The 26,525-nt window shown below is 44.7% G+C and overlaps 1 protein-coding gene across 2 annotated transcripts in view; it reads left to right on the forward strand.

Annotated features, from left to right (window-relative positions):
• Window positions 1-26,525, forward strand: part of ABHD12 (abhydrolase domain containing 12, lysophospholipase) — an 88,678-nt gene that overhangs the window by 37,333 nt on the left and 24,820 nt on the right. For both annotated transcript variants that reach the window (XM_032142784.2, XM_032142783.2), the window contains exons 2-3: window positions 14,017-14,141; window positions 24,040-24,145. In XM_032142784.2, the coding sequence (XP_031998675.1) occupies window positions 14,017-14,141; window positions 24,040-24,145 (231 nt within the window). The remainder of the gene's footprint in view (window positions 1-14,016; window positions 14,142-24,039; window positions 24,146-26,525) is intronic.

The following is a 26,525-nucleotide window of genomic DNA, read 5'->3' on the forward strand; positions in this document are numbered from 1 at the left end:
GGTGCTGTGGCTCACGCCTGTAATCCTAGCACTTTGGGAGGCCAAGGCGAGTGGATCACATCTGGTCAAGAGTTTGAGACCAGCCTGGCCAACGTGGTGAAACCTCGTCTCTACTAAAAATACAAAAATTAGCCAGGAATGGTGGCGGGCACCTGTAATCCCAGCTACTTGGGAGGCTGAGGCTAGAGAATCTCTTGAACCCAGGAGGTGGAGGCTGTGGTGAGCCGAGATCATGCCATTGCACTCCAGCCTGGGCTTCAGAGAGAGACTCTGTCTCAAAAAATAAAAATAAAATAAAAAATAATCAAATATGGTTGTTTACTGTGCCTAGCACCATGTTAGATACAGTGTGTAGTTTTTTTGTTTGTTTGTTTTTTGAGACACAGTTTCGCTCTTGTTGCCCAGGCTGGGATGCAATGGTGCGATCTCAGCTCACCACAACCTCCACCCCCTGGGTTCAAACAATTATCCTGCCTCAGCCTCCCGAGTAGGTGGGATTACAGGCCTGTGCCACCACCCCCTGCTAATTTTGTATTTTTGGTAGAGACAGGGTTTCTCCATGTTGGCGAGGTCCCAACCTCAGGTGATCCACCCGCCTCGGCCTCCCAAAGTGCTGGGATTACAGGTGAACCACCATGCTGTCCAGTTTGTTTTCAATGATAATAAAAGTCCTAGTCTAGAGCCTGAGGGCCAGGGTCAACTTGAGGCCAATAAAATTAGACTTTCCAGGGCAAGTCCCAAGCATCAGGATTTTGTAAATGTTACAGGAGACTGCAGTACACAGCCAAGTGTCTGTCAAGCAAAGTGACTTCCAATGCAGTTATTTCAATGGGAACAAGACACACACTGTGAAACAGAAAAAGGTGTGAAACTCTAAAGTACAGTGGAAGCCCAAAGAAGGTGATGGTGGTTCTGATCCTTTTTTTGCACTAATGATCATGGGACAGTAATTCTTTGATTATGGGTTCATCAAGCACAAACTATGAGCCTGGCATTGAGTTAAGTGCCTTGGAGACAAAGGTGAAAGACAAAGTCTTTGCTGGCAGGAATCCATCATATTGGAGAAGAAAGACAACCAGATCCAATGATGTCACTGTTGGGAAGAAAAAAACCTTTCTTCCACCAACTTAGATCCAAATTGTTAGGGGGACTGTGAATTAAATGACAATAGACAGATTAACGAAGAAATGTTTATTATGTATATGGCAATACTCTAAGAGAGAGTAGCTCTCTGAAGAGGAGGTGAAGGTTTATATACCAGTGTAATAAGGGTGTGTGTGTGTGTGTGTGTGTGTGTGTGTGTGTGTGTGTATTCATAGGATGGAAGCCTCTGATGAGGCTTTTTTACAGCTTTTTTTTTAATGCTCTGGTACCCAAGGTCAATCATCAACCTGACTGGAGATCTTCCCAGAGCAGGAGGTTTGTGGCAGCTGACTGTCATAAAGTTCTGCTCTAGTCAGATAAGGGAAGTTCAGATAAGATGTCTTTCTGCATTTGCTGTAATTCTGTTAACAGGTTTCTCTGGGATCCCCAAAGGGGGTCCATTCAGTCTGTTGAGGGGCTTAGGATTTTATGTTTAGTACTCTTGGGGTACTAATTTACTGTATTAGTCTGTTCTCATGCTGCTAATAAACACATACCTGAGACTGGGTAATTTATAAAGGAAAGAGATTTAATGGACTCACAGTTCCACATGGCTGGGGAGGCCTCACTATCATGGTGGAAGGCAAAGTCACGTCTTACATGGCGGCACACAGGAGAGCTTGTGCAGTGGAACTCCCATTTATAAAGCCACCAGATCTTGTGAGACTTACTACCATGAGAAACAGTATGGGGGAAACTGTCTCCATGATTCAGTTATCTGTACCTGGCCCCACTTTTGACACATGGGGATTATTACAATTCAAGATGAGATTTGGGTGGGGACACAGCCAAATCATAACATGACAACTATTTTTTTATCTTCCAGTTTTTATGGTTATACTTTGTATTTTCTCTTGCCTTATCGTTTTAACTTGCACTTCCAGAATAGTGTTTTAATTATGGTGATGCTAGTGAATATCCTATCTCTGTCTAGTATTTTACTGCTATGTTTTGCTTCAGTTTGATTACTGGTTTGAAACAGGTATAAACTTGATCATCCTAAGGGAATGTTCTGTATTCCTATTTCACTAGGGGTTTTATTATTGGGACTACATGTTGAATTTTACTAACCTTTTAAGCCCCTCTTTTATCCTCACTATTGATGCAGCTGATATGTTTGCTCCTGAAATAAAACCTATTTGGTGATATTATGTTAGCCTTTCATTATGTTCCCTAGATTTCATTTTTATTGGGATGAAATATATATAACATAAAATTTACCATTTTAACCATTTTGAAGTGTATAATTTAGTGGCATTAAATACTTTCACATTGTTGTGCAAACATCACCACCATTCATTTCCAGAACTTTTCACCATCCCAAATAGAAACTCTGAAACCATTAAGCAATACCTCCCCATTTTCCCCTTCCGACAACTCCTGGTAAGCACTGTTAGAATTTCTGTCTGTATGAATTTGCCTATTCTAGGTACATCACATAAATGGAATAATATATTTATCCTTTGTGTCTGGCTTATTTCACTTAGCACAATGTTTTAAAAGTTCATGTTGTAGCATGCATCCAAATTTCATTCTTTTTATGGCTACATAATACTCCATTGTGTGTGTATCCATTCATTTGTTCATTTGTCGATTTATTCATCTGCTGATGGACACTTGGGTTACTTCCACCTTTTGACTATTATGAATAATGCTGCTATGAACATTGGTCTACAAGTATCTGTTTCAGTCCTTGATATCAGTTCTTTGGAGTATATATCGAGGAGTGGAATTGCTAGATTAGATGGTAATTCTAGGCTTAACTTTTTGAGGAATGGCCAAACTGTTTTCCATAGCTGCTGGACTATTTTATATTCCTACCTGATTTGTTTTTATACTACCAGCATGTTTGTATCTCTTCATATTTGAAACTGTTGGTAGTTTGCTTTGTGGTGCTATATTGATTCCATTTTCACATTATACTAAAGCCAGCTTTGATTTTTAATGTGCTCTCTTATTTTCCCCATTTTGCCAGATTGTATGATATGATATCTATTTCTTTTTTTCTTTTCTTTCTTTTTTTTTTTTTTGAGACGGAGTCTCGCTCTGTTGCCCAGGCTGGAGTGCAGTGGCGCGATCTCGGCTCACTGCAAGCTCCGCCTCCCAGGTTCACGCTGTTCTCCTCCCTCAGCCTCCCGAGTGGCTGGGACTACAGGTGCCCGCCACCACGCCCGGCTATTTTTTTTTTGTATTTTTAGTAGAGACGGGGTTTCACCGTGTTATCCAGGGTGGTCTCAATCTCCTGACCTCGTGATCCGCCCATCTCGGCCTCCCAAAGTGCTGGGATTACAGGCATGAGCCACCGCAACTGCCAATATCTATTTCTTAAAATTTAGGGGGAAATGCTTGTCAATCCTTCTGAGATTAGTGGCTTTCAGGGATGTAATTCTTTGATAGCTTTGTCTAATACCTCCTTTGGAGAAAGGTTTAATTAGTTTTTTTCCACACAATTTGAGTGAGTTTTTGCTACTTACTTATTTATTGAGATGGAGCCTTGCTTTGTTGCCCAGACTGTAGTGTCATGGCTAGTCACAGGCTCAGTCACAGCTCATTGCAGCCTCGACCTCCCGTGCTTAAATAATTCTCCCATCTCAGCCTCCCGAGTAGCTGGGACCACAGGCTCAAGTCAGCACACCCAGCGCATTTTTTTTTTTTTTTTTTACGAAATGGTTTGTGTCATTGAATTATCAAAATTGTATTGGCTTAGCAAAGTACATAGTATTCTTTATTAAAAATAAAAATCTCATCTACAGCCATCTGACCTTTTTGATCCCTGATTTTGTATATTCATATTCTCTTTCTAGCCCAAAGCTTATTAGTCTATTTCTTGCTTTTTCTTGAAGAACTAGCTCTTGTATTTGTTGTTTTTATCTGTGAACTTTTTTCCTTTTTTTTTTTTGAGACGGAGTCTTGCTCTGTTGCCCAGGCTGGAGTGCAGTGGTGCCATCTCGGCTCACTGCAATCTCTGCCTCCCAGATTCAAGCGATTCTCCTGCCTCAGCCTTCCGAGTAGCTGGGACTACAGGTGTGTGCCACCACGCCCAGCTAATTTTTGTATTTTTAGTAGAGACGGGTTTTCACCACGTTGGCCAGGATGGTCTCGATCTCCTGACCTTGTGATCTGCCCACCTAGTCCTCCCAAAGTGCTGGGATTACAGGCGTGAGCCCCTGCGCCCAGCCTTTTTTCCTTTTTTTTTTTTTTTCTGAACCCATGGCCAACATCATATGTGAACTTTTTTTAAAAACATGAAAACATTTTTATTTTTCTGATATGCCTTTCAAGTATAATATAGACTTAACAGAATTTGTTTGCCTTTCCAAGAGATTTTCAGACTTGCTGAAGAGATTTATCTTTCCTTTTGGGCTCAAGTGATCCTCCAATCTTAGCCTCCTAAGTAGCTGGGACCACAGGCACACACACCGTGCCCAGCTAATTTTTAATTTTTTTTTATAGAGACAGAGTCTCCCTGTTTTGCCCAGGCCAGTTTCAAACTCAAGGGGCTCAAGGGGTCCTGCTGCCTTGGCCACTCAAAGTGCTGGGATTACAGGTGTGAACCACCAAACCTGGCCAAGATTTATCCTTGACCATAACACTGACTGAAATGGAATCTAGAAAAAATAAATTTTATTATGGGAACTATACTCTTAGGTATCAAAATAATATAGTAGTTCATAAATGAAGAAAAAACTCACAGGATAAGAGAGAAAGAGGCATACATACCCCAGTCACACATCCTGGTACAGTTTTAAAGACAGATAATGGTTGCAGTCCAGGAGAGAGAAGGGTGCTGGGGAGTACCCTGCTGAAAACACCATGCTGGCAGTATTTCCAGATGACAAACTCTTGTCCCTTATGAGACTCTTGCAAAACTTAATTATTTACAAGAATATATATCTGGTAAAAATAATGATATAAAACTCTAATATGTAAGCTGTGAAGGTTTCAAAATTAGGTAGTTTTCTCTTTCTGGTTCTGTGGATTTCTTCGTGTAATATTTACTTTTGTTTCCATCTCAAGTCTCTGAACACTAACTGCCATTCTTGTACCACCCTCATCTCTCATCCTGTGCTTCAGGTTTTCTGTGAAGTCTAAAGACACTTGACAGCTATGAGTAACATTTTATTGTTGTTGACTTTTTAAAAAATTAATAAACTTGGCCGGGCGCAGTGGCTTACGCCTGTAATCCCAGCACTTTGGGAGGCTGAGGCGGGTGGATCACGAGGTCAGGAGATCGAGACCATCCTGGCTAACATAGTGAAACTCATCTCTACCAAAAATACAAAAAATTAGCCGGGCTTGGTGGCAGGCGCCGGTAGTCCCAGCTACTCCGGAGGCTGAGGCAAGAGAATGGCGTGAACCCAGGAGGCAGAGCTTGCAGTGAGCCGAGATCGCGCCACTGCACTCCAGCCTGGGCGACAGAGCAAGGCTCCGTCTCAAAATAAATAAATAAACTTTATTTTTTAGAGCAGTTTTAGGTCTGCAGCAGAATCGAGTGGAAAGTACAGAATTTCCCATACACTCCTGCGCCGCCCCTACCACACATGGTATGCTACACTATCCACATCCTGCACTGCAATGGCATGTTTGCTACAATCAGTGAACCTGCATTGACACATCATCACCCCAGATCCATAGTTTGCATTAAGTAGGGTTCACTCTTGATGTTGTGCATTTTATGAGATTTCGACAAATGTATAATACTTATTTACCATTGTAATATCATACACAATAGTTTCACTGCCCTAGAAATCTGTGTTCTTCCTGGTCATCCCTCCCTACCCCATCCCTGGATGACCACTAATCTTTTTGCCATCTCCACAGTTTGACCTTTTACAGAATGTCATATAGTTGGAGTCATATGGTATGTAGCCTTTTGAGATGAGCTTCTTTCACTTAGTAATAAGCTTCACTAAGTAATATTAAGTTTCTGCCATGTTCTTTTCATGGCTTGATTGCTGATTTCTGTTTAGCACTGAATAATATTCCATTGTCCGGATGTACCAGTTTATTTATTCACTCACCTATCAAAGGACATCTTACCTTGGTTATCTTACCTTTATTAATAACTGCCCTTTTGGCAGTTATTAATAAAGCTGCTGTAAATGTCTGTATACAGGTTTGTGTGTGGACATATATTTTTCATTTATTTGAGTAAGTACCAAGGAGCCTGATTGCTGGATCATATAGTAAGAATATATTTAGTTTTGTGAGGAGTTGCCAAACTGTCTTCCCAAGTGGCTGTGTACCATGTTTGCATTCCCACTGGGAATGAATGAGAATTCCTGTTGCTCCACATTCTCCTAGCATTTAGTGTTATCAGTGTTTTGCATTTTGGCCATTCTAATAGTGCGTAGTGGTATCTCGTTTTAGTTTGCCTTTCTCTGATTACATATGTGAACACCTTTTCATATGCTTATTTGCCATCTGTGTATCTTCTTTGGAGAGGTGTCTGTTCAGGTCCTTTGCTCCTTTTAAAATCCAGTTATTTTATTTTCTTATTATCAAGTTTTAAGAGTTCTTTGTATATTTTGTATAACAGTCTTTTATCAGATATACTTTTGTCAATATGTTTTTCCCAGTCTGTGGCTTATCTTCTCATTCTTTTGACATTGTCTTTCACAGAGCAGAAGATTTCAATTTTAATGAAGTCTAGCTTGTTAATATTTCTTTCATGGATCATACCTTGGTGGTTTTGTATCTAAAAAGTCTTCATCAGCCGGGCGTGGTGGCTCACGCCTGTAATCCCAGCACTTTGGGAGGCTGAGGTGGGCGGATCACGAGATCAGGAGATCAAGACCATCCTGGCTAACACGGTGAAATCCCGTCTCTACTAAAAATACAAAAAAATCACCTGGGTGTGGTGGCGCTCACCTGTAGTCTCAGCTGCTCAGGAGGCTGAGGCAGGAGAATTGCTTGAACCTGGCAGGCAGAGGTTGCAGTGAGCTGAGATGGCGCCACTGCTCTCCAGCCTGGGTGACAGAGCTAGACTTCGTCTCCAGAAAAAAAAAAAAAGTCTTCATCATACCCAAGTTCACCTAAATTTTTTTCTCTGTTATCTCCCAGGAGTTTTATAGTTTTCTGTTTTTACATTTAGGTCTATGACTCATTTTGAGTTTTATTTTTGTGAAGAGTATCAAGTCTACATTCATTTTTTTCCATATGAATGTACAGTTGTTACAGCACCATTTGTGGAAAAGATCATCTTTGCTCCGTTGTATTGCCCTTGCTCCCTTGTCACAGATGGGTTGACTATAGTTATGTGGGTCTATTTCTAGGCTCTTTGGTCTATTGATATTTTTGACAGTACACCACTGTCTTGATTACTGTGGCTTTATTGTAAGTATTCAAGCCAGGTTGTGTCAGTCCTCCAAGTTTGTTCTTCTCCTTTAATGCTGTCTATCCTGAGTCTTTTGCCTTTCCATATAAACTTTAGGATCAGTTTGTCAATATTTGGGAAATAACTTGCTGGGATCTGATTGGGATTATATTGAATCTATAAAGTTGGGAGGAACTGACATATTGACAATATTGGGCCTTCCTATCCATGAAGATGGAATATCTATTTAGTTCTTCCTTTATATGTTTCATCAGAGTTTTATAGTTTTCCTCATTAGATCTTGTACATATTTTGTTAGATTTGTTTCTAAGTAGTTCATTTTGGGGGTTGCTAATGTAAATGGCAATATGTTTTGGATTTCAAATTGCTGGTATATATGAAGACTATTGGCTTATGTATATTAACCTCGTATCCTGGAACCTTGCTATAATCACTAATTAGTTCCAAGTTTTAGATCTGCATACATCAACAGTCACATGATCTGCAAACAATTTTATTTTTCCTTCCCTGGTCTCTGTACCTATTATCTCCTTTTCTTGTCTTATTGTGTAATCTTGCTCTGTTCCTAATCATAGCAGGAAAGCTTCAAGCTTTTCATCATTAAGTAAGATGTTAACTGTTTTTTGTAGATACTACCAAGTTGAGGAAGTTCCCCTTTATTCCTAGTGTGTTGAGGCTTTTCAATTATGAATGGTTGTTGATTTTGTCAGATGCTTTTTGTGCATCTATTTATATGATCATGTGATTTTTCTTTTTTAGCCTGTTGATGTGATGTATTACATTAATTGATTTTCATATGTTGAACTAGCCTTGCATACCTGGGGCAAATCCCACTTGGCCATGGTGTATAATTCTTTTTATACGTTGTTGGATTTGCTTTGCTAATATTTTTTAGAGGATTTTTGCATTTATATTCATGAGAATATTGGTCTTTAGTTTTATTTATTTTTTTATTAATTTTTTGCACACAAAACAATAAACATTTTCTAAAAATACATACAAACAAAAAGATGCGTATCAAACGTATTAGGAAGGTTGCACATGGGAAGACGGGGAATAGAAATGGGGGGTGGGAATTAAAGAAAATAAATGAGAGAGGGACTTTGTATGGATCAATGATAATAACTCAATCCTCTATGTCTTTGACAAAGAAGAAGGAGAAGGAAGAGGAAGAAAAAGAAAGTGGGATAAAGGATCAGAAAGGGAGGAAAATAGAAAAAATTAGAGTATGACTCCAGGGTAGACCTGTTTTGTTGTTGCTGGGTTGGTTGGTTGGTTTGTTGTATTTTTCATATGTTTCGCCATGTTGGCCAGGCTGGTCTCGAACTCCTAGCCTCAAGTGATCAACCCGCCTTGGCCTCCCAGAGTGCTGGGACTACAGGCGTGAGCTACCACGTCCAGCCCCTACACTGTGTCTGGCCTCCGTGGTAGACCTCCCAGACAGGGCGGCCGGGCAGAGGCGCTCCTCACTTCCCAGATGGGGCGGCCGGGCAGAGGCGCTCCTCACTTCCCAGACTATGGGCGGCCGGGCAGAGGCGCTCCTCACTTCCCAGACGGGGCGGCCAGGCAGAGGCTGCAATCCTAGTACCTTGGGAGGCCAAAGCAGGCGGCCGGGAGGCGGAGGCTGCAGCGAGCCGAGACCACGCCACTGCACTCCTGCCCGGGCAACACCGAGCACCGAGTGAGCAAGACTCCGTCTGCAGTCCCAGCACCTCGGGAGGCTGGGGCGGGTAGACCACTCGAGGTCAGGAGCTGGAGACCAGCCTGGCCAACATGGCGAAAACCCGCCTCCACCAAAAGTAAAAAAACCAGCCAGGGGTGGTGGTGCGCGCCCGCAATCCCAGCCAGCTGGCAGGCCGAGGCAGGAGAATCACGGGAGCCGGAGGCAGGGAGTGCAGCCAGCTGACTTACACTCCAGCCTGGGCAACAGAGGGAAGAAAAGAAAGAGAGAGAGAGAGAAAGAGAGAAAAAGGAAGGAAGGAAAGAAAAGAAGGAAAGGAAGGAAGGAAAGAAAAGAAGGAAAGGAAGGAAAGAAAGAAAAGAAAAGAAGGAAGGAGTTTTCTTTATTTTTTAATTTTATTTTTTGACACAGTCTTCCTTTGTCGCTCAGGCTGGAGTGCAGTGGTGTGATCTCAGCTCACTGCAACCTCTGCCTCCCAGGTTCTCCTGCTTCAGCTTCCCAAGTAGCTGGGATTACAGACGCCTGCCACCACGCCCAGCTAATTGTTGTATTTTTAGTAGAGACAGGATTTCCCCATGTTGGCCAGGTGGTCTTGAACTCCTGACCTTAGGTCATCCACCCGTCTTGGCCTCCCAAAGTGCTGGAATTACAGGCGTGAGCCACCGCGCCCAGCCTCATTCTTTTTTTTGAAGATGTTGCCCAGGCTGGCCTTGAACTCCTGGACTGAAGCCATCCTGCTGGCTCAGCCTCCCGAGTAGCTGTGATTACAGGCACATACCACTAGGCCCAGCTTAGTCTTCTTTTTTGTAATGTCTTTGTCTGATTTAGGGTAATGCTGAGCTTATAGCATAAGTTAAAAAGAGATTGCTTCTATCTTCTGGAAGAGAGTGTGGATAATTGGTGTAATTTCTTCCTTAAATGTTTGGTAGAATTCCCCAGTGAACCCTTCTCGGCCCCGTGATTTCTGTTTTGAAACGTTGTTAATTATTGATTGAATTTATTTAATAGAAACAGGCATGTTCAGATTGTCTATTTCTTATGTGAGTTTTGGCAGGTTTTGTCTAAGAAAACAGCGTACATACCTTAATTTAAAAATACTTTAGGCCAGGTGTGGTGGCTCATGCCTGTAATCCCAGCACTTTGGGAGGCCAAGGTGGGTGGGATTGCCCTAGCCCAGGAGTTCGAGACCAGCCTGGGCAACATAGGGAGACACTGTCCCTACAAAAAAATTTAAAAATTAGCTGGGCATAGTGGCACATGCCTATAACAGCCCCAGCTACGCGGGGACTCAGGTGGGAGGATCACTTGAGTCTGGGAGGTTGTGGCTCACACCTATAATCCCAAACCTTTGGGAGGCCAAGATGATAGGGTCACTTGAGCCCAGGAGTTCAAGACCAGCCTGGGCAACATAGGGAGACCTCGTCTCTACAAAATAAAAAATAAACCTGGCTGGGTATGGTGGCACATGCTTGTGGTCTGAGCTACTTGGGAGGCCAAGGTGGGAGGATGGCTTGGACCTGGGAAGTTGAGGCTGCAGTGAGCTATAATTGTGCCACCGCACTCCAGCTTGGGTGACAGAACAAGACCTCATCTCAAAGCAAACAACAACAACAAAAAAACTTTACCGGTAAAAAATACTGACCCAAAGATACAAAGTGAGCACATGCTGTTGGAATGTTGGAAAAATGGCACTGACAGACTTGCTCAGTGCAGAGTTGCCACAAACCTTGAATTTGTAAAAAAAAAAAAAAAAAAAAAAAAAATGTGGTATCTGCAAAGTGCAGTAAAGTGAAGTGCAATAAAATGTGGTGTGTCTGTACTGGTTTTGCTAATGAATAGAGATACCTTTTGGGTGAAATCATCTATCAGTAAAAATCTGCCAGTGACCTGGCCATCTTTCAGGTGGTTTCTGTTGCTTAGCAAATTGTTTTGAGATTCATCTACGTGGTTGCATGTATCAATAGTTTATTCCATTTTATTGCTGCATTGTATTCCATTCCAAGGTTACACCATGGTTTGTTTATCCATTCACTCATTGATAGCCGTTTGGGTTGTTTCTGTTTTTGGCTATTATGAGTAAAGCTGTGAACTTTTTTTTTTTTTTTTTTTTTTTGAGACAGAGTTTCACTGTTGTTGCCCAGGCTGAAGCTGTGAACATTTTGAACAAGTCTTTGTGTGGACATAGGCTTTCCTTTCTCTTGAGGCATAAAATTGCAAACCACTTGATGCCTTACAGTAAGGCAGAGATCTGTGCAGGTGCTGAAGGATGAGTAAGTAGATTGTGGGAGGGACACAGAAGTAACCGCAGGTGCCAGAGCAGATGATCCAAGCATAGGCGCCAAGCATTGAAGTAGTGGCACACTTGATTGCAGGCTTTTTTCTTTTTATGGGCTTTTCATTTTCTCTCAGGATAACATCCTGAGTCTTTCTGGTCCTCTTCCCACCTCTCACATTATACCCAGTTTCTCCCTGCCAGGGCCATTAGCTGTGTCAGACCCTGCTCTTTTCTCTAACAAGAATAAAGAGTTGGTGATGGAAGCTAAGATGTGTTGCAGGTTTGGTGCAAGGACTCACATGTGCAGTCTACATGTGTTACTGTGTGTAATCCTTCCAGGAACCTACACAAAGGAGGTACCATTGTCATCCCCACCAAGCATTAAGGAAAACAAGGCTCAGAGAGGTTAAATAACTCGTTCAAGATTGCACAGCTAGTAAGTGATGGGTTAGATGTTGAACCAGACTTCAGAGCTGGCACTTTGAACCTCAATATTGTGATTAATATACCCTCATTGAAAAGCTAGATCATGTATGGCGTTTAAGATGCCATTTTAAACTGTTCTCCCCATCATCTAGTTAACTCTTGTATTCCTAACTTACTATGTCAGTCCAATGGCCTTGTCCCTGGTAGCCCGGCTAGCTCAGATCACCCTGGGCAGTATCCCCAGCAGCAGGTGCCTCTCACCCAGCCTGCCATGGCCCTTGTGCTTGATTAACGCCCACTGGGCTCTGAGCACAGCACAAGTGCGGGCGCCATCCTTTGCTGCCCTGACTGTCCACCACTTCAGAGTGCCAGGCGCTCGATGATGATCTCTGAATGAACCAGGAAAATGAGTGAATGAGTTACATTATCGGATGTGCATATCTGTCATCAGCTTTATTGAGGTGTTTGTCAGCTTTATTAACTTATTTACATCAGTTTTATTGAGATTATTTACATATAACAAAGTTCATGGATTCTAAGTATACAATTCAGTGAGTCTTGATAAATGTATGCCATCGTGTGACCACAGCCACATCAAGGTAAAGTATGTTCCATCACTCCAAGACCCTCTCCTGGCCCTTGCAGTCAATCTCCTGCTCCACCCCCAGCCCCAGCCACCTCTCTCTGTTCTGTTTTTCTGTCCTTAGAGTTTTACCTTTTCTAGAATTTTAGACGTGGAATTATATAGTATACAGTCTTTTGTGGATGTCTTATTTAACATAACAATCTTTTTGAGATTCATCTGTATTGTTGCTTGTATCAGCAGTTCAATATGTGGTTTTAAGACTGTTTGGAAATAGTCCAGAGATAGCTTGTCCCACTAGGTTTAGAGTCATATGGTAAGTTAGAGCAGCGGTCCTACAGGTGTGCCCTTGGCACTCTTTCTGTTCCCAGATCCTTGCAGAGGGTCAGTAAGGTCAGACCGACTTCCATAATAAAGCCAAGGTGTGATTTGCCTTTTTTCACCCTTCTCTCATGGGTATGCAGTGAGGTTTTCCAGATGATACATGATATGTGGATTCACAGCAGATGGCATGCAGAAGCAGATAGGAGAGTCCATCTTTCTGTTAAGCTCTCTGGCTTAGAGAAATTTATTAAAATGTTAATGTCACTCTTCTCACTAAAATTTTTTGTTTTTCTTCTCACTAAAATTTTTTGTATTGGAAAATTATTTTTCATAACAAATATTGTTTATAGAAACATGTAATGGATTGTTATTACTAGATGAATTAATAGACATTTTTAAATGTCTTTAATTTCTCATATGACAGATCATCATAAATATAAACTGTTTGTGACTGTCTGTCAAATGAGAAGTAAAGAAGCTCTTTGAGCAGAAGCTCTGTAGGGGCCTCAATTTTGTACTGTAGAGAAGTCCTGAGACCAAGGAGTTTGAGAATCACCGGGTTAGAGATAGTTTTGAAAGGGGGTTTGGGAACAAGATAAGAACTCTAGAGCTAGAGAGGAATTAGAAGAGGGTCATGAGACCCTGGGCTGGCGACCTGGCTTGAAGGGCCTGGAAAAGGGTCCTCTGTTGAGTGAGTACAGAGGGGCTCGCCCACGCCTAAATGCAAGGACACACCGTGCCAGTTCTTAGCCTCCTGCTCTCTGAGGACCTGGTCAGGCAGGTTCTGTTGATGTCCTTGGTCTGCATCCTACCAGGAGCTAATGAGTAACCTACGCCTGCCTGCAGTTGGCTCACAGAAGATTGATCGGGAGGCCTGAGGAGGCCGCTCTTTCCTGATATGAGGTTACAGCTGGGGTCTGATGTCAGGTGGGGGGCATGGTGGGGTCTGCTTTCTCTGCTGGATTCTTCCGCAAGGGCGAATATAAGAAATCACTAGCTATTTCTTTGTCTTTCAAGAAAAAAAGTTCCTCTTACCCCCAGTAGAGTTCTAAGCTCAAATTAAAAGACTATGTAAAATAATTACTTGAGCAAAGGCAGGTGGGAGGCTACTTTTATTATTGGCAGTATCATTGTGGAAAAAAGAAATACGTGTGGCTCTTGTTTAGGGATTTTGATAACACTATTAACAAACTACAGCAAAATGGCACCTACTGCCTTCTGACCTATTCATTGCTTTTCTCTTGCAGGCGAAAGGGCCTGTGGTTGCGCCTGAGGAAGATACTTTTCTGTGTTTTGGGGTTGTACATTGCCATTCCATTTCTCATCAAACTATGTCCTGGAATACAGGCCAAACTGATTTTCTTGAATTTCGGTAAGTGGTATGTGTCCATTTTTCCTTTAATTTTAGTAAGGGTTCATTTTCATGATGATGTCTGATTTTAGGGGAAGTCTTTTTACTTTAATGGAGATTTAGTTTACATACAGTGAAGGGTACGTATCTTAAGTGTACAGTTTATATACCTATAACTTTAGAGATAGATAGGTAGAGCTACCGCCCAGATTGAGAAATAGAATGCTTTTATTACCCAGAAAGGTCCCTGTGCCCCTTCCCAGCTGGAGGACTTTCTGTGCTAGTGTTGCTCCCCAGCACTGGATTTGTGTCCACAGAAGACTACACTGCACTGGGGGACCAGCGTGTCTGTCTTCAGCTGAAGTGAGTAAAAATGTTGACAACATGAGAAGTCAGCTGAAGCCATCATGTTGGAGATGCCTTGTCAGTTGTGCATTCTAGGAGCCTAGCTGCCCTTGGAAAAGATGACCACTGAAAAATATAATACCTTTTAAAAAAAAAGAGGCCTTTTTTCTTTTTTTAAACAAATTAGTTTTTTATACCCTTGAAAAATCCAGATATACAGTACTTTGGTTTCTGTGGAATTTTGTGCTGGCCTTGTGGGTATTGTAGTCTCCTTGAGTGAACTTGGACCTTGTGTGTTTTTTCACGCTGTGTATTTACTTTTGGAGATGTGGGAGGAGAAAGGTGCAGAAGTATCAAGCCTATGAGGTCGAAGGCAGAGGCTCTGGGCACGTGGCCCTGGGAACAGTCCTACAAGCGAGGCTCCAAGGAAAGGGCCGCATCTGTGGGTTCGAGGTTTGAGAACAACAGGGCTTGCACGCGGCGGGTGTTCTGTGAAGGACAACCTGAGAGGCAGGTGCTGACAGCATTAGAACAGGATGAGGTAGGGGCTCTGGGGTCACTCTGTGGCTAGATTGGTTTGCACATAGTGAGTCTGGCCTTATGTGTTTGGGAGTTCGAGGCTTAGAAAGCTGGGCCTGATATTGCTGAGGCAGCAGGTGAGCTGGTGGGGTGGGAGGAGGAGGAAAGGAGGAGGCCACAGAGGAACACAGGAGGTACTGAGAGGCGCCAGACTCCTTCTGCAGGCATCTGGGCTTATGAGTTTGGGTGTTCAGTCTATAATAGACTTAATCACAGAAACTTAGGAAATGACTGGCTAAAAAAGGAATTTCTGTTTCTTTGTTTTTGTTTTTTTTTTTTTAATGCTGGTAAGAACAAATTATAAGGCTATTTAATACTTTGTAAATCTGAGTTTTTTATTTGAGTGTCTTAAAATTTCTGTAAAACACATGTAGTGTACTAAGAGGCATTTGATTTTTCTAATGGAAAAGTAGAACTTCTAGGAATTTTTCATCTCTAAGTTTTGCCACTTGTGAGAAGCACAAACTCAAAAAGAAACTAACAGTATACCAAAATGATGGGAGTTTTGTTTTTCTGACTTTAATGTTCCTTAAATGTACACAGTACAGCCCAGAAAGGATTTGGGACTTAGGTATAAACACGAAGCTACAAGGGCTGCAGATTCACCTTCAGCAGACCTTAGACTTGACCCTCATGGCTTTTCCACCTTTGCCGGCCCCCTTGGGCAGGTGCCTTTGCTGCCAGGCACGTGAGCTGGTTCTTGAAGGGAGGGTGTGCGGGGTGCATTGCCCTGCATGGCCTGGTACATTGTGGGCTCCCAGCAAACGTTTGAATTGAATAGATTTTCTTTAGTTTGATTGTTTGGGCTACTGTAGACACACAGCCTACAGATTTTGCTCTGTGGGTTTCCTAAGGAGGTGATGGACTGCCCTGAGGGAGGAGAACTTTGGGTTCTCCTGGTCCAGCCCCATGGCATGGGAGAGGAGGGCTGGGCTTGGGCAGGGGAGGCTCAGCCTCCCAAGGTGTTGCCCGTCCTTAACGATTTCCTTCCACCTGTTTGCCACACTGGAGTAGGAGAGCCTACAGTGGCATTTTGTTTTGTTGTTTTGAGACAGGGCATGGCTCTGTTGCCCCAGCTGGACTGCAGGGGTGTGATCACAGCTCACTGCAGCCTCGACCTCCCAGGTTCAGGTGATCCTCCCACCTTAGCCTCCTGAGTTGCTGGGACTCCAGGCACCCACCACCACAACATCTGGCTAATTTTTTATATTTTTAGTAGAGATGGGGTTTTGCCATGTTGCCCAGGCTGGCCTCAAACTCCTGGGCTCAAACGATCCTCCTGCCTTGGCCTCCCAAAGTGCTGGGATTAACTGCACCCAGTCCTGTGATGTTTTTGAAAGAGATTTTTAGTTGCCAGTATGATAAAAATCTGTGTTTCCAGCCTCTTTTGAAAAGTTGACCAAAGGTCTAGCACCAAGAAACAGTGTCCCTGGGAGCAGCGATTGGACATTCCTTCCACCTCACCCCCCGGGCATCTGCCTGGCCCCCACACCCCACTCCTCCCGACTCTCCATGATGAGCGACCCTCATCTCCAGGCCCCACTGTCCTCCGCAGGAAGCCACAGTGTTTTATTAGCACATGAGGCCCTTCCAAGTGTGGGTCTCTGTCTCCCCCTTTGGGAGGAAGGGCAGTCTTCAGAGGAGCAGCATGGAGCTTGTTGGTTTTCCAGTTGTAATGTGCGTCCAAGGTTTACAGGTCTGTGCCTGTCTGCATCACCAAGGAGGTGGGGTCTGTGGCATGGCCCTGCAGTGATTTGGAGTTTTGTTGGGGAGGTGCCTCTGCTCTTGTCTCCAGACAAGAAGCATGACCTGGGCATCCATTCAATATTACAGGAAGAGTAGCAATCTCTTGGGCCCCAGAATGTGATTAAAATATTCTTCACAGCAAATCTATCTAAAACCAAATTTATAAATTAGATAAATAAGCTTTTAAAGAAACATAGCACCTACAGTTGAAGGCATTATTCTACCTTAAATATATTTTCATAAGCAAAACATCATGATTATTCTAAAAACAAAGAATTAGCTAAAAAAAGAACCCTGAATAGTATAAATAAGAAAATGAACATTACTCTGAGAAAATCCTTGTTAACACTGTAGTTTATTTCCTACTGACCTTTTTTATATGTGTCTGTTTACATGCACATAAATACATGTGCTTTTCAATACTTGTATTCACAGTCTGATTCCATCCAAAGATGTTTGGATGAGACTCAGCATTTATGAAGCCTAGAATATCTTCCCAGCCGTTATTTACCTTCAGATCAAGAAGGCGTCTCTTAGTGAAAGTCATGTCTTGGTTCAGAGGCTAGGGAGGGCTTTTTTGGAAATAGGTCAGATCTATCATCATGCATTTGTTTTTAAAGCAAAGGGCCAGCTTCCTCTTTTTCCTTCCCCTGAGCAGTCCCTGTTAACTCCTGTTACCTTTCTTTTCTTATCCCCTTTTTTCACACGGAAGGTCCTGTAAACCTGAATCAGGTAATTGGAATTTGATAAAACCCAGATAACCAACCCAGGTTTTCCCTTGACACCACACCTCTTATGGCTGCCGGTATCAAGGCTGCTCTGTTACTCACACTGATTGGAATGAGACTTAGCCCCGTGTTCAGACCGCATCACAGCTCAGTAGTTTCAGCCTTTCCCCCAACAAATATTTTGCAGGTGAGCTAAAAGAAGTATGAGAGCAGGTCATTTTCCATTCACTCACATTCTCACTCCTTCACCCTCCACAGCACCCACGCATGCAGGATCCATTCTCCATCCTGCCCGTTGATGTTTGTGGTTGCTGGTACATGATGATATGACTGGAGGGTGGACAATGAAAACTGGGGGGTGGACAGTGAAAACTGGGGGAAGCAGGAGCAGCCAGAGGCCTCAGTCCCAGCAGCCCTGTGGGCCTTGTTTGCCCATGGTGCTGGGGCCTGTATGAGGAGCTCCCGGTTCAGAAGAGCCTGTGAGAGGGAGCCATGAGAGAGCTGGACCTCAATGGCGGAGCATGAAGGGGCGCACTGCCCGGGCCACTCCTGTGGGGCTGCCACGGGACTTAGCACTCTGTCCCCACCCTAGGCCTGTGGATGAAGCAGGGGCCTGGGCAGGGTGGACTCCAGCCAGCATGCCGGAGTCACGGGAGCCACAAAGAGTCAGTGGCCAAGGGTGATCTGACCACGTGGGAGGCCAGAGGGTCCTGGCACTCGCCTGGCACTGGCCTGCAGGAGTAAGCCAGCAGTGCTTCTGGCCCTTGGTGGATCCTGTGACCCTGTGCACGCCAACCCGTCTCACCACCCATCTCACTTTGAGGCATTTCTGCTCATTTAGAGTAATACTGGCCAGAGAGTTCCTACAGCCACCCGCTCTGGGGCTGTGTGATCCCTGGGACCAACCAAGCTCCATGCCTCCCATGCCACATGACGCTGGTTAGAGGTGCTGCTGCGGAAGAGAAGGTGCTAGGCAGCATCTGGGAGATGCTTTTCATGGAGAGCAGTCACTGTGCCTCCTTTCCATGGTTGTTTCTAAAATGAGTAAAAGTGAACTGGAAGACCAGCTTCCTGGAATGAGGCCATCCTGGAGTAGAATTTGGCTTCCTAGTTCTTAGATTTCTTGGGCTTGGAAGTTGTCTGGATTAGCTGCTAGTCCTTGTAAAATACTTTTCAGTGGCCAGGGAATGCTCTCAGAACTCTTGGACAGTTTGTCCCAAGAGCTTGGCATTCTTCTCTAGACAGAGAACTGAGTGAGGCCTGAAGCGGAGCCAGTGGAAGCCCAGTGTCCTCGGCCCTCAGTGGTGCCCACTCCCCATCTGGCAGAGTCAGGGCTGGTTCCAGCATCAGAGGCAGGATTTGGCTGAGTGGGTCTAGATGTGGGATGGGCAGTGGGCCCCAGGTGTGGATATTCAGAGTTGTATTGAGGAGGCCACCCCCGCTCCCGGCTGTCAGATTATAGACTTGCACTCTGGGCTGCAGCTCTCAGGCTCCCAAAGTGTGTGGTGAATTCCCAGGATGAGGCGGCAGGAGTAGGCCCTAGAGTCTGAAGTGGACTCACTGTCCACTCCAGAGCCTGAAGTGGACCCACTTTCCAGGCACTCCTGTGGTCGGGAACCTTCTCCGGGTCCCATTGCCAGGATAAAATCTAAACTCTTGTATGGCTGTGTCCTTTTTTTTTTTTTTTTTCCAGGAGATTGGAGTTTTGTTATTACTCAAATCACTCTCCCATAGCATTCAGGGATCAGAGAGTTTTTAAAGACAACTTGGTGGGTGTGGGGAAGCCAGTGAGCTGGAAGTGCTGATGGTCAGGTCAGAGATGAAATCATAAGGAGTCAAAGCTGTCTTCTTGCACTGAGTCAGTTCTTGGGTGGGGGCCACAAGATCAGATGAGCTAGTTTATCCATCTGGATGGTGCCAGCTGATCCATCAAGTTCAGGGTCTGCAAACTATCTCAAGCACTGGTCTTAGGTTTCACAATAGTGATTTTATCACCAGGAGCAATTTGGGGAGGGTCAGTCTTGTAGCCTCCAGCTGCATGACTCCTAAACCACAACAATTTCCAATCTTGTGGCCAAAATGTTAGTCCTATAAAGGCAGTCTAGTCCCCAGGCAAGAAGGTTTGTTTCCAGAAAGGGGTATCATCTTCGCTTTAAACTGTAAACTAAGTTCCTCCAAAAATTAGTTTAGCCTATGCCCAGGAGTGAACAAGGACAGCGTGGAGGTTAGAAGCAAGATGGAGTCAGTTAGGTCAGATCTCTTTCACTGTCTCAGTTATAGTTTTGCAATGGTAGTTTCAATCCTTCCCTTTCTTTTCTTTTTTCTTTTTTTGAGACGGAGTCTTGTTCTGTCACCCAGACTGGAGTGCAGTGGCGTGATCTCAGCTCACTGCAATCTCTGACTCCCGGGTTCAAGCAATTCTCTTGCCTCAGGCTCCCGAGTAGTTGGGACTACAGGCACGTACCACCATGCCTGGCTAATTCTTGTATTTTTAGTAGAGACAGGGTTTCACTATGTTGGCCAGGCTGGTCTCGAACTCCTGACCTCGTGATCTGCCCGCCTCAGCCTCCCGAAGTGCTGGGATTATAGGCATGCGCCACTGCGCCTGGCACCCCTTTGGGTTTCATAACACCTTAATCTTAAGGCGTTAGCTAATGAAGATGGAGAAAGGGCAAAGACAGCTCTAACTTCTTCCTGCTGGCCAGGGATGTAGTGGGGGTAGGTGTTTACCCCAAGGTGAAAGGAATGGAACCACTTTGCAACATTCTGAGCATACTCACACAGGCATGGCTGGGGATCCAAGGCTTGCATGGCAAAGGCATTACTATTGTCATCTATAGTTTTAGCACTGCATTTAAGGGAACAGTGTACTATAAGGTTAATAATGAGGACTAGGGTAAGGAGTGCAATTCCCAGTTTTAAAAGTAAAGATTCGAATGCATTAGTTTGGTGACTTGTAGCCCACAAAGAATTTAAGATTTAGTCCTTCCAAACTGCAGGAAAAATACAAGAACAGCTAACAACAGGTATACTATAGTTGTTGGTTTTTTTTTTTTTTTGAAGCATAATTTTTCTCTCTCCAGTCCCCATTTTTATTAAAAAACAAATCATTATAGGACTGATTTGTTTGCAAAATAAACTTTAGTCTTATTATATACTTGGCCTGATTATTTGCATAAAGTGCAACACAAGTAATTATTTTTTACATAGGCTTTTAAAATTGACTTTGATAGAACTCTGTTCCATAAGGAATCTCAGATAAGACTTTTTAAAAGCTGAGTCCAGCCATGGGTTTGTATCCTCAAATACCTATGAGTTTGGTAAATTCCTCTCCTCTTGAGGTCCTAAAATAACTTGGGCCTCCTGGGCCTATTAGAAAGTGACATTCTTTACCCCAGGTCAGGAACCCTGTATGGGGACTCTATAGATAAGGTATGAGGCCAGTTTTACCCACAGGGCTTTTATTGGCTCTATAAGTCCTTTGAATCCTTAAAGGAAAGCAGGCCATTCCAGTCAAAGCCTTGGTAAAATAACCAGTTTCTTCAATTGTTTCCTGTTGCAGAAGAGCCTTCCTTTCTTTCCTTTCTTTCGTTTCTTTCCCTCCTCCCCTCCCTCCCCTCCCCTCCCTCCCTCCCTCCCTCCCTCCCTTCCTTCCTTCCTTCCTTCCTTCCTTCCTTCCTTCCTTCCTTCCTTCCTCTCTCTCTTCTCTTTCTTCCCTTCCTTCCCCTCCCTTCCTCTCCCCTCCCCTCCCCTCCTCTCCCCTCCCCTCCCTTCCCTTCCCCTTCCCCTCCCCTCCTCCCCCCTCCCCTCCCTTCCCTTCCCCTCCTCTCCCCTCCCCTCCCCTCCCCTTCCCTCCCCTTCCCTTCACTTCTTTCCTTTCTTTTTTTTCTTTTCCTTTTTTTTTTTGGACAGAGTCTCATTCATCAAGGCTGGAGTGAAGTGGCATGATCTCAGCTCACTGCAACCTCCGCTTCCTGGGTTCAAGCCATTCTCCTGCCTCAGGCTCCTAAGTAGCTGAGATTACAGGTGCACACCACCACACCCGGCTAATTTTTATATTTTTAGTAGAGACGGGGTTTTGCCATGTTGGCCAGGCTGGTCTCGAACTCCTGACCTCAGGTGATCCACCCGCCTCGGCCTCCCAAAGTGCTAGGATTACAGGCGTGAGTTGCCACGCCTGGCTGGCTGCATTTATTTCTTAGGGCCGCTCTAACAAACCTGCAAACTGGGTGGCTTAAAATACATGTATCCTTTCATGGTTGTGGAGGCCGGGAGTCCGAGGTCGAGGTGTGGGCGGGCCCAGCTCCTCCTGAGACGCTGAGGTGGACCCTTCTTGCCTGTCTGTCTGGCAGCATTCCCTGCTTGGAGAAGCTTCCCTCAAATCTCTGCCTCCATCTTCTTGGTCGTCTTCTCATGGTCTTCCCTCTGTCTCTGTGTCTAAATGTCCCCATTTTATAAGGATACCAGTCATGTTGGGTTAGTATCCACCCAGTGACCTCATTTGAGCTTGATTATTACCTCCATAAAGACCCTGTTTCCAAATAAGGTCACACCCTTAGGTACTGGGGGTGAGGCCTTGAACATAGTCTTTCTTGGGGAGCACAACTCAGCCCATAACAGGGCAGGCAGGCCTTCCAGCCTCTTAGGGCCCAGGCCTCCCTGACTTCCTGTCCAGCCAGCCAGGAGGCAGGGCTGTGCAGCCGGGCTGCCGGGTTCAAAGCCAGTTCTTTTTTTTTTTTTTTTTTTTTGAAACAGGGTCTCTCTGTCACTCAGGCTGGAGTGCAGTGGTACAATCTTGGCTTACTGCAGCCTTGACCTCCTGGGCTCAAGTGATTCTCCCTCCTCAGCCTCACAAGTGGCTAGGATCACAGGTTCATGTCACCTTGCCTGGGTAATTTTTGTATTTTTTTGTAGAGGTGGGGTTTGGCCATGTTGCCCAGGCTGGTATCAAAAAATCCAGCTCTGTCATGTGAGCTGGCAATCTAATAGGAGCCGTCAGATGGTGATGGTGGTGGCTTGCCTCAGAGACTGTGCGGCCTGGCTCAGCTGGAGCTAATGGGGATGTGGATCACCTCCTTTGCCATTTTTTATTTTGAGAGAAACTTCTTATTAAAATTTTGAAGATGTATCTGCTTCCTGGGGAAGAGATGGATTAAGAAAGTGGGGTATGAACAGCAGCCCTGGTGGGAGGAACTGTCTCCCCACGCGGTCTGGGACAGACGCTCAGGGAGTTTCTGGGAAGGAGTGTGTATGTCCCCATGTCCTTGTGAGTCCAGCCTGGTGACATTTGAGGAAGTGAGGCTAGATGTGCAATGTGCCACACGGACGTAGGAGTCATGCAACCCCTGTCTTCACCAGAGACAGCTGTCAGCAGCAGAGCTTCCCCGGGGACAGAACCCGCCGGAGGGAAACCAGGCCCACACTGCTCTCTGTCATTGCCTCTTTTAGGAGTTGCCATTTTATAAAGCAGGCAAATCCCACCTCAGGGTTCATGCGTTTATTTTAAATTTTTTATTTTTCAGTTAAACTTGTTTTAAAGTTGTGTTCACCAAAAGCAGTAAGACTACAATGGTATATAAGGAAAAAATTGCCCCCATTCTCCCCCCACACACACTTTGAAGCTGTGTGAGCAGCCTGGCTTCTGTCTTTCTGGATTTCCTCCCAGCCACACGTGGGGGTCGTGTTTCATTTGCATGTTTTTACAATAACAAAGTGGGGCTACCGCACCTGCACCCACAGTCACCTTGCTCTTCTCATCTGCCTGCAGGTCCTGGAGGTTCCTCCAGGTCTAAGGACCCCATGGTCTTCCACAGTGTGGGGTGCTGGTTAATTCACTCGCTGTCCTGCTGGCAGATGAGCTGGTATATGCAGGACTTCTGCTGGGCCATTGCACTGACTTCACTCTGCTCTGCATGGGTCCTATGGATTCATCCCTCTCACTGCCCCACACCTCACCTTCTGCTGTCTTTTCTGTGTTAGGCAGCAGTCCTAGAAACTTTGAAATCCTCTTTACCTTGTTTGCCACCCAACGTTCTGTTGGTCATCAGGTCCTGCAGCGCCATCCCTTTTCCTGCTGTCCTTCCCACTCCACCAGGCACCTGAGTTTTTCGCAGACTCAGCCTCCCCAGCCTCCCTCCTGGCTCACCATCCTTCAGACCTGTTGGGGATCTTTCCTTCTCTCATTTGCGTCTTCTCACATCTTGAATTACCTTAGACCTTAGCATTCCAGTCTCTACACAGACCTTGCCTTCACTGCAGTATCTGTCCCTGCCCATGCTGGCTGGCCTCAGCCCATACCCTGCCTGAGGCTGGGCCTGCAGGTCTGGCACCATTGTAAGATTGCACAGGAAAAGGACTTGGTGCTTTCTGAGAGCTTCTGCAGTGTGTGCATGTGGGTGTGCATGTGTGTGTGTGCACGTGTGAATGCATATATGTGCACGTGTATGAGTATGCATGTTTGTGTGTACATGTGTGTATTCATCCACCAGTAATCCTAATTTCCATCTCTCTATTTCCTACAGTAAGGGTTCCCTATTTCATTGATTTGAAAAAACCACAGGATCAAGGTTTGAATCACACGTGTAACTACTACCTGCAGCCAGAGGAAGACGTGACCATTGGAGTCTGGTGAGTGCTGGTGAGCTCTGCAGCCCCTCCAGCAGCAGGAAAGGACCCTGCATGGCTGAGCTGGTGCTGTCTTTGACATTGGCCTCTGAAATGTTGTTCATTTTTATCTTCACCTCTTCCTTTCCTAAAGGAAAGATCTCAGTACATTTGATCCATCCTAATGTTGAGGGATTCAATGGCTTTAAACTCTATTCCCGGGCTTTCAAAACAGCAAAGGCTTTGTGAACAGATTATTATTTTTAGAGAGACTTGCTTCTAGGAAAAACGAAAAGCAAAAAAGAAGCTAGAAACAGGATATAAGTGGCCAGCACAGTGGCTCACACCTGTAATCCCAGCACTTTGGGAGGCCGAGGCGGGTGTATCACTTGAGTCCAGGAGTTTGAGACCAGCCTTGGCAACAAGGTGAAACGCCGTCTCTACTAAAAATACAAAAATTAGCCAGGCATGGTGATGCACGCCTGTAATCCCAGCTACGTGGGAGGCTGAGGCAGGAGGATCACTTGAGCCCAGGAGGCAGAAGTTGCAGTGAGCTGAGTTCACGCCACTGCACTCCAGCCTGGATGACAAAGCAAGACTCTGTCTCAAAAAAAAAAAAAAAAAAAAAGGAGAATATAAGGGAAGAATCGCAAACACTGGTTTGAATATATCTTCCATCCAGGCGTGGTGGCTCATGCCTGTAATCCCAGCACTTTGGGAGGCCGAGACGGGTGGATCACTTGAGATCAGGAGTTCGAGACCAGCCTAAACAACATAGTGAAACCCTGTCTCTACTGAAAAAAAATACAAAAATTAGCTGGGCGTGGTGGCACACGCCTGTAGTCCCAGCTACCGGGAGTTTGAGACAAGAGAATTGCTTGAACGCAGGAGGCAGAGGCTGCAGAGAGCTGAGATTGTGCCACTGCACTCCAGCCTGGGCAACAGAGCGAGACTCTGTCTCAAAAAAAAAAAATATATATATATATGTATATTTATATTTATATATATATATGTATATTTATATTTATATATATATATATATCTTTTCCAAGAAGTGAACATCTAGATACTGAAAACAGCTTGATTTCTTTTCACATATAGCTTCGCACCAGCTGATGATGATGGTGTTGGCTGTCTTCTAAGTATTTACTTTTTTAAGCCATAAATTTACATTGGACATAAGCCTTGTGACTTCTCTGTGTCTCCTTGGAATACATTTTAATGTTTTCTTCTGTACACGAGTGGTGCTTCTGAACAACTGAATTAAAATTGACCAACCTCACTGTGGCATTTCCCTTTTTCTCTGAGAAGTGAGCCTGAATCACAGCCCTTTTATCTAGCTGAATTTATTTTTCAGTAGCCATAACATCCCTTTCTGCTGTCTCAGAAAACCACTGTGTATGTGAGAAGCTTCTAAATGAAATGCTGTGAGTAGCTTCCCAGTGTGGATGAGAGAACATTCAGACATTTCTAACAGTGGTCCTTGGTAAAGAACATAAGAAGGGAGATTTTTGTTCTTAGTAGTTGGTGCTGGGATTAAAGTCTTTTGTCACTTCCTGATTTGATTTAATCTAGCATTTACTGACTAATGTGTGACTGTGGGACTCTTCAGGTTTCTGTCTGAAGCATGACCTGTTTTGCACAGAGCTGCCGAGTGGGACTTGGTCAGACCTCTTCTTGGTTAACACGAGTCTGTCCTATTGCGGGAGGGTGTTTATGGTGGTGAGACTTAGGCTGGAAGTACTGACAACTCCTGCATACATTATCAGCTACCAGGAAAGGTTTTGTTTAGTGATGCCAGTGGCAAGTGTCAAGGCAGTGACAGCCACGCTGTGTGTTGCTGTGTGTTGGTGGGTGCATGTTGGTGAGTGCGGCTGCTGCCCACTCTCGTGCCCTAGGCAGTCACAATGACATTGGGCCCTCAGGCAGCAGCAGGCCCACCTCACCAACTGCACCCACCATCGCTTCATCAGACCCTCCCACCAGCTTCCTGAAAGGAGGGCCTCAAGGCCTAGAGTGAAGCCTGGGGGCCATTCCTGGCCATGCCTGGCCATCGCCTGTCTGCTGAGAGGAGAGGCCCAGGAATGGGTTTCTCTGCTGTCTAGGAGTTCCCTGGCTCTTTGTCAGGAGCCCAGGTTTGGGGTGGCTGGCTACTGGAAGCACATCTGCTCCCAGCACCTTCAAAATGTGCTGTCCTATCCCTCAAGTTTATAACTGTATGGGAGTGATGATCATAGTGACTAGAACCACCCCAAAATGTGATCCTTTTGAACGGATCAGAGAGAGACGTTAGAAATGAGATGCTGAAGCTTAAGATCTAGAAAATAAGAAGTTGGCCATTAAATTTTTTTAAAGATTCTTGTCACTGGTATCCAGAATGAATTTGAATAAGCTTTACAGAAAA

Source organism: Hylobates moloch, unplaced genomic scaffold (genome assembly GCF_009828535.3).
Source record: "Hylobates moloch isolate HMO894 unplaced genomic scaffold, HMol_V3 SCAFFOLD_21, whole genome shotgun sequence".
Lineage (NCBI taxonomy): Eukaryota > Metazoa > Chordata > Mammalia > Primates > Hylobatidae > Hylobates > Hylobates moloch.